This window comes from Pipistrellus hanaki, assembly GCF_964339955.1.
Source record: "Pipistrellus hanaki genome assembly, chromosome: 11".
NCBI classification, from domain to species: domain Eukaryota; kingdom Metazoa; phylum Chordata; class Mammalia; order Chiroptera; family Vespertilionidae; genus Pipistrellus; species Pipistrellus hanaki.
The window spans coordinates 15,686,066-15,699,940 of NC_140513.1; the positions used below are offsets into that span (position 1 = coordinate 15,686,066).

At 33.2% G+C, this 13,875-nt stretch overlaps 1 protein-coding gene across 1 annotated transcript in view; it reads left to right on the forward strand.

Annotated features, from left to right (window-relative positions):
- The window catches only part of SHOC1 (shortage in chiasmata 1), a 53,015-nt gene that overhangs the window by 25,081 nt on the left and 14,059 nt on the right, over window positions 1-13,875 (forward strand). The window contains exons 12-19 of the mRNA XM_084899187.1: window positions 157-570; window positions 1,746-1,874; window positions 3,225-3,401; window positions 5,444-5,548; window positions 7,844-8,022; window positions 8,949-9,018; window positions 10,927-10,996; window positions 12,518-12,696. Of these exons, the coding sequence (XP_084755313.1) occupies window positions 157-570; window positions 1,746-1,874; window positions 3,225-3,401; window positions 5,444-5,548; window positions 7,844-8,022; window positions 8,949-9,018; window positions 10,927-10,996; window positions 12,518-12,696 (1,323 nt within the window). The remainder of the gene's footprint in view (window positions 1-156; window positions 571-1,745; window positions 1,875-3,224; window positions 3,402-5,443; window positions 5,549-7,843; window positions 8,023-8,948; window positions 9,019-10,926; window positions 10,997-12,517; window positions 12,697-13,875) is intronic.

A 13,875-nucleotide genomic window follows, 5' to 3' on the forward strand; every position in this document is an offset into this window, starting at 1 on the left:
CTTTAAAATTTTTAGTTTATTTAGATCAAAACTGATTTTCAAAGTAGTAAACAAAGTACTGGGTTAAATTATATTAATAAGAACCCATAACTAAAAGTTATCCTAGTAGAACACTCATTTTGTCATGGAAATCATTTGGATATTTTCTGTTTTCAGCCTGGCTAGACCATAAAAGTTGCTCCTCACCTATTGTACTTATGAATGAGGAATCTACAAGTGGTAATTTATTACTTCAACAAAAAAGTCCATCTCCAGCAGAAGTACCAGATCTGTGTTTTTCTGGTGAAAATAATTTTGTTAAAAGTCCAACAAAAGAAGAAAAACCAAAGGATGAACAAGAACTAGTTAATAGAATAATCCAAAATAATGAAAATAAAGATTGTTTGGAACTTGACTGCACAGAACTATCCACTGAATCAGCTTCCTCTCCAAAATTTGGAAAAGCATCTTTTAAATGCAGTAAAAGGCCGGTGAATCATTTGGAGCTTTTGAGTGACTTTATTATGATGAGAAATAAACATAAAACTTGTACCTCAGAGAGTGACATCACAGATAGTGATGAAAAAAATGGTGGGTAGTTTAATAATATTTTGGCATAGATATGATAGCTTCAAGGGCCAAATATATAATTTAATTTAGAAGATAAAGAAACACCTGGCTGGTGTGGCTCAGTAGTTGAGTATGACCTATGAACCAGGTGGTCACAGTTTGATTCCTGATCAAGGCAAGTGCCCGGGTTTGCTGGCTCCATCCCCAGTGTGGGATGGATAGGAGGCAGCCAATCAATGATTCTCTTTCATCATTAATGATTCTATCTCTCCCTCTTTCTTCCTCTTTGAAATCAATAAAAATATATATTTTATAAAAGATAAAGAAACAAAGCTCTTCCAGGTAGAATATATTATTTTTCACACTCAAAGAAAATGTTATTGACTCATGATATTTATTATGCATGGAGGAAGATATGGATATAGATACAGATGTACTAGTTTAAAATGTTTTAAGTTACATTTGAAATTTAAGCAAAGTCACTATTTGTAAAACTTGCTTTCTACAACTTAGCCATACAGATTCATACTATTTCTGACTTTTTTTTTTTTTTTTTTTTTTTTTACCATTCTGCCATTCTTTTTTTCTTTTAGATGAAAAGGAAATTTAAATTATATTTAAATGTATACTAAGAACACTTTGCCCAATTAATAGCTTAGTCTTTTTAACTTTACCAGAGACTTTCTGTTTGAGTTAACTGTTTTTACATTCTGCTTATAACCATATCAAAGGTAGTGTAATGTGTCATATCATTTTACTTCTAGAATATGTTTGACATAGGTTACCCAGATGAAATAACTATGAAAATATTTATGTGTAAGAGTTAGAGTATACTTAGGTCTTACTATTCTATATATTATTTTTTAAATGTACTTTTATTTATTTCAGAGAGGAATGGAGAGGGAGAGAGAGATAGAAACATCATTGATGAAAGAGAGTCCTTGATCAGCTGCCTCTTGCACGCCCCCTACTGGGGATGGAACCCACAACCCATGCATGTGCACTGACGAGGAATAGAACCTTGACTTGCTGGTACATGGGTTGATGCTCAAATACTGAGCCACTCTGGCAGGGCTAAATCAATTTAATGCAATGAGTTTGAAAGAATTTTAACAATGGTAGTCAATTTAGAAGAAAATGTTTAAGTAAAGCACATTAAGTTTCTTCTGAACAATGCAAATTAATATTTTTATCAGAATTTCAAGATAAAGAAGAACATTCTTTGACTCTTCAAGAAGAAAGTCCTATTGTTTATACTAATAAAACTGTAGAGAAGATAAATCAGGAGAGGGGAGCAGATAGTGTCATTGAGATTCAAGCATCAGGTAAGCTATGCTTTTTAAAAAATATATTTTATTGATTTTTTACAGAGAGGAAGGGAGAGGGATAGAGAGCTAGAAACATCAGTGAGAGAGAAACATCAATCAGCTGCCTCTTGCATACTTCCCACTGAGGATGTGCCCACAACTAAGGTACATGCCCTTGACCAGAATCAAACCTGGGACCCCTCAGTCCACAGGCCGATGCTCTATCCACTGAGCCAAACCAGCTAGGGCAAGCTTTGCTTTTAAGATATATTCAAATTAAGTGAAATTAAGTGAATGTAAAAGCCCTTTCTGGGGTATCTAGCATATCCTCATTTTCCATGTAACTATGTTTACTTGTTTCAGGTATTTATTTATTCCCACTTCTACTTTCAAGTTATTTCCAAACTTGGAAGGCCCTATTCACTGCCTCTGTTTTCCCCTTTGTCCTACCCCAGTCCACTAAGTGTCATTTCTTCTTTTAAACTGCTGCTTCCCTTCACTCATCAGAAAAAGAGCAAACCGCTCCAACTCTTGTTCTAGTCTCAAAAATGATCTGCTAATGGTTGCTCTATCTATTCCCTTACCCCTTACCAGGGTGATGTAAGTAAGTTATTATCGAACTCTATACTGATTACATTTTTTGTTCTGCTGTAAAGAAGAATATACTTTCACTCCAACAGAACAGCCTGTTTGGGGGGTGGGAGCCCCAATGGGAGTAGAGGGCGTTAATGGGAAGGGGGGAGGAGGACATATATAATACTTTCAAAAATAAAGATAAATGTTTTTAAAAAGAAAAAGTACAAAATAATTTAAATGTTAGAATCCAAAGAAAGCGAACATCCTGTTTAAGAACATCATGCTCACTATTAAAGTCAATAAGAAAGTATATTACTAGTTCTTAAGTATTTTTTCATTCCTTTGGTTCATTTTTATTTATGACCTTTAGGTGATTATGCAAATCTTTAAAAATTAATATTCTAGTGAAAACTAGAAACAATTTGTCATTGTTATAAATTTGTTTGGCTTAAGGTTGTAAGCGAATAATTGAAGGATAAGAAAAAAATTGCAATTCTCTTTATATGGCTCTTCATAGTTGTAGTGTTAATTTAATTACTAAATAAATCCTTTCTAATAAACAAGATAGCCATAAAATTATACTAATTCTATGGAGGAAGGTGTTTTGTTTCTACTAGTTTCTTCAGCCTAAATATCTTAAAATAACCTCTATACAATCTTATGTACAATATCATGATTTTTAACTCATTAGGTAGAGTCCAGATCTTCATGAAGTAACATGTTCAATTGGTTTGTCAAAAAGAGCATACAGTCTTTATAGAAACACTTCCTTTAATGCTTTCATGTTTACAGATAGCCAGTGCCACGCGTACTGTCTCCTAGAAGCAGCAGCTACTCCTCTCTTAAAAAAACTCGGGGACCTCTGTACTCTCCCTGTTGCCAATTGGAAATTTGCCACCGTTCTTTTTGACCAAACAAGATTCCTCTTAAAGGAACAAGAAAAAGTAGTAAGTGATGCCATTCATCAAGGTGAGTGCAAATAGAAGTCACATTATTTAAAAGGATATTAATTTATGGATTATATATCAAGTTAGTAAAAATATAGAATATGCAAAAATTAGTCTTGGATGAAGGCATAACTGCAATTCAGCATATAGCACCCATACACCAAAACTGGAGAATCAGCTAAGTAAGGGAGAAAGGGTAAGAAATATAATCTGGTATTGCTCCTTAATGAAGCTCCATTGACATATACAGGGTGGGGCAAAAAGTAGGTTTACAGTTGTTTGTATGGAAACTAATACAATAAGTAATAATACAAAAATAAATTCCGTGTTTTGCATACTCACAATTGTAAACCAACTTTTGTCCCACCCTGTGTTACTTGACAGCTTCCTATTACAGAAACTAAAGTGACTCCTATTAATGTTAGCATATGAACCACCTATTTTCCTCCCAAAAAAAGAAAGAAAGTAAAAAACAAAAACAGATTAAAGTCCATTCACAATGTCTGGCATCCAGTCAAAGGTTATCAGGCATTGTAAGAGATAGAAAAATCCGTAATTGTTCAAAACGAATAATAAATAGAAAATTGTAGGAGCAGCCAGAGGAAGAAAAGATGTGTTGCATAAAAAAAACAAGGATAAGGGTGACATCAGCTTTCTTGTCAGAAATAATGCAAGTAAAAAGATATTGGAGTAACATCTTTAAAATGCTGAAGAGGCCCTGGCTGATATGACTAAATGGTTAGAGCGCCAGCCCGCGGTCTGAAGGGTCTCAGGGGTGATTCTTGGTCAAGGACATGTACCTCAGTTGCAGGTTTGAACCTCGGCCTCAGCGAGGCATGTGTGGAAAGCAACCAATTGATGTGTCACTCTCATATCTATGTCTCTTTTTCTCTCTTTTATCTTCTCCTTCCCTCTACTCTCTTTGAGACTCAATGGAAAAAATATTCTTGGGTGAGGATTTAAAATATATATATGCTGAAGAAGAAGAAAAAACCCATCAACCAAGTTTTCTATACTGGGCAAAAATATATTACAAAAACAAAGGTGAAATAATGATGTTTTCAGCCATACAAAAGTTGAAATAATTCATGAGCTGCAGACTTACACTGTAAAAAATGTTCTCTGAAGGGGAGGAGAAAAATGATATCAAATCTGATTTCTCTGTTCTGTTCTCATCACTTCCAGGTCATGAATGACTTATTTCACAAGTCCTTCCCAGGGCAGGATATATGTTACTACCCATAATTGGTTATTGATCCTGTTGCCTCTTGATCCCCAATAATTACTACATATTTGCCTCATCTTTTTTTTTTTTTTTAATTTTTATTAGATTAGCATTTTTCAAACATTTTAGCAGAACTCTTTTCAAATAAGTATTTCATGGGATTCCACTATATAAAACAGAGAAAAGTAGAGCTTTTCTGGTTAAGTTAGGTCAGTGGTTCTAGACTACCTACACAGTGAAATCCAAGCTATCACCCTCAAAAAGCTATGGAGCTATGTGGTCATGTTAATTAGACAATTGGCCTGTCCCTGTGAATACATCTCTTGTTCAAGTCATATCTTTAGACAAATATTTCCAGGTCTCTATCTCCATTTGAAGGTATTGCTTTATGTTCGCATTCTCTACCTTTATTTTAACCAGTTAGCAAATTATGAGTTTAATTTTCTTCTTGTTTCATAACTGGGAATCATTTACCTGGTTTCCCGCCAAGAGTAGAAATAATTGAATGTGCTTTGGAAGCAAAATGAGTATGAACTCTGAGGTTAGCTGTCTGGGATTGAATGCCAGCCCTACGATTTATTCACAAATTGACCTTGGATAGTTACTTAACCTCCTTAAGACTATTTCCTCATCCATTAAATAAGATCCATAATAAACTTGCCTGATAGGGTTATTGTTCTAGATTTAATGAAATAACCACCTTATACACAGCCTGGCACAGAGTAAGCACTCAGTAATAAATATTTGCTTTCATTGTTAAATATTCTGATACATATTATAAAATTCTAATATATATCCTAAGTTTTTAAATACATTTAAATGTGTTTTTGCTTACTTAGGTACAAATGCTGAAAGAGAAACGATGTTTAGGCATGCGGGTCTCTTACACCTTCTGGTCACAATTCGAGATGTCCTTTTAACGTGTAGCTTGGACACAGCACTGGGTCAGTAGGGAAATTTTTTATTTTTACTTTTATTCCTATTGACATATTTAATTTGAAATAACTTTCAATTTTTTGAAAAAGATACACCTTATAAGAAAGTATGTAACTTCTTTTACTTCTATGTAACACCTATCATTGCCTTAAAAAAAAAACAAGTTTAGGATTCCCTCATCTAGGCCTGAATTACAGAATCCTAATGCCTTAGCATATTTTATTATATAATCATTATCATGCACTGATTTTTAGTATAATATGACATTTCCCATATACATTTTAGGCCATTATGTCTATTGCTTTAAATCTTTGCTAGATGAAATGTGACTAAGTTATTAGTAGCAATACCTTTTGCAATTTTTAAATTGTGTGTGTAAATGAGGGTATAAACTATTTGAGTGATAAAAATAAAAATAATTTGAATGTGTTGAAAATTTTATGATCCTGAAAATCTTTTCTAAATTATCAGACTTTGTCTTACTACATTACTGCTTTAAGCCCCTTATTGCAGAATTATTGAGCATTATTCAGTAATGGTATGTTTATAGGATTATGTTTTATAATTTAGAGGTTTTTTTTAACCTATCCTATATAATAAAAGCCGAATATGCTAAGTGTCAGGTTGTCCATTCAACCAATCAAAGCGTAATATGCTATTGATATGCTAAGGCCACTCAACTGCTTGCTATGATGTGCACTGACCACCAAGGGGCAGATGCTCCGACTGGTAGGTTAGCTTGCTGCTGGGTCTGGACGATCGGGACTGAGCTAGATGGCTTGGACATGCCCGGAGCCCTCCTGTGGTCCCTCCTGGACTGGCCAACTTCCCATGTCCCTCCCCAACCCTGATCGTGCAGGCTCTCTTGGCCTGGCCTGTGCCCTCTCACAACCAAGGACCCCTTGGGTGATATCAGAGAGGCATTTTCAGCCCAATCCCACAGGCCAGGCAGAGGGACCCGACTGGTGCACAAATTTGTGCACTGGGCCTCTAGTTTTAATATAAAGTGAAAATAAATTTTCTCTGATTTCTGACTGAGATGTTTCAGCAGTAAGCTATAGTTATACTCCCTCTGCAACCACTGATAGTTATAATACTTGGTTAAGTATTATATTATCTAGCCAAATATTAGAACCAAATTATAGTTACTCTTAGAGAACCCAGCATGGTGCTTTTCTTTTCTTTTCCAATTAAACCACGTGGGTGTTGATGCTGGATCAGGCTGTCTTATCTCTATCCTCAGAGAAGTAAGGTTGGGAGCTATAGCCCTAATTTACAGAACCTATAATTAATATAATGGTATAGTGTCACATGGTTTTCTATTTAGTTCCTGTCTTCATTAGTCTTTCTGGCCTCCATAAAAGACTATCAGTCCCTTTAACACTCAGGCTGATGTGAAAGCATAATAGTAAGGTAGAATATCAGATTCTAGCATATCTGAGCTCCCTGTGCTACAAAGAGAGTTGTGACTAACCTATACTCAATACTAATCAAAATCTTGGATTAGAGATTATGGAGGATTGCTTGTAGCATATTCATCTTTAGGTACTCTACAATTTACCCTATGGATTAGGTGAGACCATTGAGAGCTATATACATACTTGAATTATTTTTCTTCTCAAAGAAATGCATTGACTAAATTAAACTTAGGCATTACTATTTGGCTACCTTGAAGAATATTATAGCCCAGCCAGTGTGGCTCAGTGGTTGAGCAGTGACCTATGAACCAGGAGGTCATGGTTCCATTCCTGGTCAGGGCATATGTACAAGTTGTGGGCTCAATCCTTAGTGTGGGGAGGGCAGGAGGCAGCCAATCAACTATTCTCTCTCAACATTGATGTCTCTATCTCTCTTTCCCTCTCCCTTCTTCTCTGAAATAAAGGGAAAAAAATTAAAGAATATTATGAAAGTAAAATCCTTGTTGGAAAACTAACTTCATAAGCCCTACATACCAAGCCATAATGAGTAACCTAACTGCCTTAGACATTTTTAGTGGAGGGTTTTTTCACTCCTCTAAACTTCTTGAAATCCATGAACAAGTAAGGTTGTTCTCCTTTCCTTCCCTCTCGATAGTGGCAGAGGAAGAAAGGTCTGTGTGGGTCTAGCTGCCTGCTCTGCTCCTTTCCAGAATTCTCTTTTCTCACAGCTTCCAGTTTGTTACCTCTCCCAAACTAGCAAACTGGAAGATTCAGGGTAATGATGAAGAGTTTCAAACCAAGGATGAAAGGAAACTTTAACTCTTTTTTGTCCATGGAGTTTCTCAAAGAACCAAAAGTGCCCTCCCCCCAATTTTGTTTTAACAGGATACTTGTCAAATGCAAAAGATGTGTACAAAAGCATTTTAGGCTCCTATTTGGATAACATTTGGAGACAGCTAGAGATTGTACAGTTTATTAGGGAAAAAACACCTGAAACCAACTACAAAATACAAGAATTGAAATATCAGATATTAAATCGGATGCAATATGTACAGCAAATGAAGGTAAGTACTGGAATAAAGCAGATAACAATAATTAGCTTAAATAAGAACTGGATGTAAGATAAATTTTTTAAAATTTAAGTTTGAAATCATAAAATAGTCTATACTATTTGGTCACTCAATAGTTTCCTTCTAAGTTAACAGAACAAAATTAGGTCCAAAGAAAGGATGATTTGCATAATTATTCATGTCTTGAATTTTTAATTTTTTTATTTTATTATATACAGTTTTTTATGCATTGCTTCTCCAAATCTCAAAAATGGTGTCTGGTACTTATATGAATGCTTTCTGGGCCTTGTAAGTTCATGAACACTTACCTATAATAGAACCATAATAATTTATTTTTAAAAATTGAGCCAGAATCTCATCTTATGTGATTCTACCAAAAGAACAACAACAACAAAACACTTAGTTTATGCTTAGGGTTATATTGAAAATTTTTGCCCACCCTACCTCAAGCATATGAAAATACATTAATAAATATTTAAGAGAAAATACTTTTTAAAATATTTACAAGCAGAAAAGCATTTCAAATGTTTTACATTAAATCTGGTTACAAATTTGGCCTTTTTCTTCTTTTCCCTCTCTGTCCCTCCTATATTTTTATACCCAACTTTATGGTTACTTGGTAACTTGCTTAAGTCATTAAAATAAATTAAAATAACCAGCAAGAAATTTAAAATTGAAATTGATTTGTTGTCCTCACTCCACCCCTAAGCCAAGAATGTCCTACTGCAAAATATTTTCCTCATTAATATTTGACCTTACTTTGTATTTAAGCATATCTTTTACAACATGAATATTTACTTGTATATGTATAGCATTAGTTTCATAACCAATTAAGTTTGCTATTTTGTCACTGTAGCAAAACTATGAAAAAGAATAAGCAATCAGATATACATTTATGAGAAATTCTTATTTTTGGTCAGGTGCTGATTATAATAAGAATGGACTCAAATAGTGAAAAACATCTCATTGAAATCCTTAACAAAATGGAAGGTAAGCAATTTAAATTTGCTTCATTTGCTAACATATGCTTGAACATAAAAATGTATTGATCTAACCAAGTTTTAAAATTAAGTATAATTAATATAGCATAAAATTTATTCTTTAAAGGTAAATAACTCAGTGATATATAGCCAGTTTTTAAATCAATCTGGACTATAAACCTGCAAAATATTCTATAATGTACTTATGTGAAAATTAAATGTACTTATATGTATATTATTAATTGATACCTTTTATTGAATGTCTACTAGTTGCTAAGTAATAATGACTACTTACAACTCTATGAATAGGTTTTACTAACTCAATTTTACAAATAAAGAAACTAAAGTTCAAAAAGGTAATGTAGCAAGACAAATCTCACAGGTAGTAAGTGTGGGAATCAGAATTTGAACTCAGTCTCTCTTGTTCCACTGTCATTCTTCAGTTCATTCTTTTACCCACTATGGCCTCCTCTGCCAGCCATTTCCACCTTGTGCTGTGGAGCCCACTGTTTATATATAAACTCTTCACCTCCTTGTCTTAAGTAAAACCTGATTTCCCCCAATGACACTGCTTCCCCTATAGTCTCCTCTTATAGAATCTGATATTCTCTTTCTCTCCCTCTCCCTCTCTCTCTCTCCCCACCACCTTCTCTGTAGTGTCTTATTATTTCATTCAGTTTTCCAATACTGGGGAGATGAGTCATATTCACCAAATTCACAAGATCCTTACTAGTTCCAAAAAGTTAGAGCAATAGTTAACAGTTGTAGAGTTGAATCTGCCACAGTTGAGAAAATATTTCTGCCCCACAAAGAAGAATATTTAAACCTACTTAATGGGACACCTTTTTTTTTTTTTTTTAAGTCACTTAAGATATATTGGCAAATTATTACTGTACATATTTTTTTCTTATCTAGGCTTTACACTGTTTCCTTATTTCTTTTGGTATTTGGAATTATATCAACACTGTTAGTATTTTATTTCAACAAGGTCTGCTGACACAAAAATATTGACTTTACACACTGAAAAATGTTTTTACTCTCTAACTGGTAACTATCCTCTATATCTAGGAGTGAGACCCTTTTTGCTATTGAGTGTTAGAAAGTAAAAATGTATTTTCATCATTCTATGTGTTTGCAAGATTCTAGAAATGCACTCAACAAGTAATCTGCTTTGGAATCATAAGCTAACACAAATCATTTAAGGAGATTAACTTTTAAATTATATGACTTTATAAATTATTTTAAAAAATCATACTCCCTCCTTCTTATTGCTACCAAAACTATTGTCACCTCAATTCAAGTAAATGTAATATAATGAGCATTACTTTGTCATTACTTCATCAGACCACTGTGAACTTTACAATTGACAGAGTACACTAATAGAGTGTAGAATTTATTTTAACTAGAATTAGCTATTTTTAAATATGTTTATAAAAAATAAACTGTATGTGTGGATACAGAATTTTATGGAGTTTATTGTATTTTGTTAAAAAGTAAATAACATGAAATTGAAATGCAGTCTCCTGATGTTTACTTATGTACTTAAAATTTTACTAGAGAAATTGGTAAACTCTACCATAATATTTTAGTAAAATAAAGTTAACTGCACAGAATTGGTAAGTTTAATTTTGTTATTTTAAAATTAAGGTTTTTTTAAATCCACTTTATTACTTTACAAAGTAAACTCATAATTTCCATGCTTATATACATAACATTCACACAGAAATATTGCCCATGGTTTAAACTTTTTGATACCCTAGATTTAGAAAAATAATCCCCCAAATTGTATTTTAAACAGTTTCCTTGTTCTCAGATGTTTCATTCATTTTTGTGGTAGTGAGTACGTGACACACTTTAAAAATACACTTGAACAAAACACTGGGAAAATTTTTCTTTCATTCCTCCTTTTTTCCAACAGGTTTAACAGTGACTGTCTTACAGTCGAACAAAAGAAAAGATTTTCTGGAATCTGAAGGTGTTTTAAATGGGTAAAAATGTATATCTTCATCTATGGGGAGCAAACATATGAATTCCCCAGGAAAGGCGCAATTTCTCCTAGAACTGAACTTAAAAAAAAAAAAAAAAAGGTTTAATAAAGTTAATGTCTCACAACTGGCTGGTTAGCTCAGTTGGTTAGAGTGTGGTGCTAATAAAGTTACATCTCTACCCTGTACCTAAAAAATGCTTCATTAAAGTGTTCTATACACTTTAACTCAATTCAATGCTTTGTGTTATATATTTTGTTGTCCAGAAATTTAGTTCAATCTTGCTTTAATATCCCCAAATTATCATTATAATTGTTATTGTCAGTACAGAAAGTGCCTACTTAGACTACCAGTTTTTTTTGTTTGTTTAGAATTTCTTTTTATTTCTTTCCTTTGTTTGGGTTCTCTTTCTTCCTAGAGAACATTTTTATAAATTCTCTCAATGAGGTTCTGCTACTGATAAAGTTCATGTCAACTTGACTAAAAATGTTTTTATTTTGCCTTATTTTGTATAGAAATTATTTATTGCTAATATTGGATCTAAATAATAAAAAGAGAAAATGTAAATCACATAGAAGCCCATAAAAGTAAAAGCTAGACATAAATACCTTTTAACTTTTATCTACATTGCTCTTGATAGAAAGCAGTGGTAGAGAATTTTAATTACAGTAAGTGCTCTTATATGCCATTTGAAGATGGGAAAGATAACTAAGATATTTAAGTATTCACCTTTTTGGTTGTTGTTAAATCGCTTATGAAGCCCATTGAGGGGGAAAAATAACTGCACTTCATAGTTGTCAGGTAATACTCTGTTATATAGATTCTCAAAGATTAAAACCTCACATTTGTAGGAAAATGAGATTGATTTCTCAGGATGACTTGTCTGTTATGGATAAGATTCAGGTAATAAAAGTAAGATCCCTTTTTTTGAGGATGTGAAATAGTCTACAGTTGTTTTTGTTTTTTTCTGTGTGGTTTTTGTTTGTTTTTGTTTTGTGTGTGTGTGTGTGTGTGTGTGTGTAAGTACATTTTTATTGATTTCAAAGAGGAAGGGAGAGAGAGGGATAGATAGAAACATCAATGGTGAGAGAATCACTGATTGGCTACCTCCTGAATATCCACACTTGGGATTCAGCCTGCAACCCAGGCATGTGCCATGGCCGGGAATCGAACCATGACCTCCTGATTCATAGGTCGGCACTGAACCACTGAGCCATGCCAGCTGAGCTAGTCTACCGTATTTTATATTTGAATTAAACACACACACACACACACACACACACAAAAAAAAAAAAAAAACTATGACCATTAAAAAATAAATAAAGATTAGCATAATTGGAGAACAAATAAACAGAAAGTACACCAGTGCTTTTCCAAGATAAATAGGCATAGATTAGAGAAGAGAAACATAAGCCAAAAACAGTTATTTTTTAGCATTCTAAGTAAATAACTACACAAGTATAGTTATATTTTCTTGGCTTTTTTTTTTTTTTTTTTTTTTTTTTTTGGCTTTCTTTTGTCCAGTACAAGTTCCTGTGTAGTGGTACCTAATCAATATATTGGAGCAGATTTCCCCTGGAGTAATTTCTCATTTGTGGTGGAATACAATTACGTAGAAAACTCTTGTTGGACTAAACACTGTGAACAATTGAATATTCCATACGTGACCTTTAAAGTGATGCTTCCAGACACAGTTTTAAAGAGTAAGAATATAAACTAAAAAATTTTTTGTTTCATTAAAATGAAATTTCTGTTCTCTGTTTCTTATCTGTGGAAAGAGAATAAGCTATGGCATGAGAAGACTTGAGTTTAAGCTGTAATCGAATCACTGTCCATGTAACCTTGAACAAGTCCTTGAACTATCTCATACTCATATTCCTCATCTGAAAAGCAAACTTTACCTATTATATTTGTCTTCATCCCTTTAACTTCTAAATTTTACTTATAATAGCATAATTTTATTACAATTATATATAATACCAATCTGATACTTTTATTCAATAGTATTTTATTGAATTTTAGAGAAAATTATGTTGGATAATTAGCATGTTGACTGATTCAGAAAACTTTTAATAAGCAAGAAAAGTATGCACAAATACTTAGAGAAGACTCTAAAGCCGCTTTGGTTTCTTTGCATCGCTCACTTTACATGACTAAGGTTGTGAATTCTCAGACTATTTCATTGAAAAAGCCCGTGGAGTTTTACCACCAGTGCATCTCTTTGTTAATATTTGCTATAAATTACTTTCTATCCACCTCAAGTATGAGTGGGAAGTTCGAAATTCTGAGTCATTTCAACTCAATTCTAACATACACCATAATTCTTATCTAGAATCTTTGATATTTAGAATTAAATGTTAAATTGATTAACCTATTAAAGAATGGGCCAAAGAAAAGATAAAAGATAAGTATTCTTATTTATATTTAGAAGCTTATTTCATTCTCTCAAAAATGAATTTAATTTATTCAATCAGTTCTTTGTTTGGGCATTTACAATGCCTCAATTCACTATTATACTCTAAGATAAAGTAGTTTTTTATTTTATATATCTTGATATACTTGTTCTAAGAAATTCAAATTCCAAGAAGTAAAATTAATTGCTAGGTCAAATGTATACACACATTTATATATTGCCAAATATCCTTCCAGAAATGCTATTCCAATTTATATATTTTTTTTAAATATATTTTATTGATTTTGTACAGAGAGGAAGGGAGAGAGATAGAAAGCTAGAAACATCAATGAGAGAGAGTCATCGATCAGCTGCCTCTTGCACACCCCCTACTGAGGATATGCCTGCAACCAAGGTACGTGCCTTTGACCGGAATCGAACCCGGGTCCCTTCAGTCCCCAAGCCGACGCTCTATCCATTGAGCCAAACC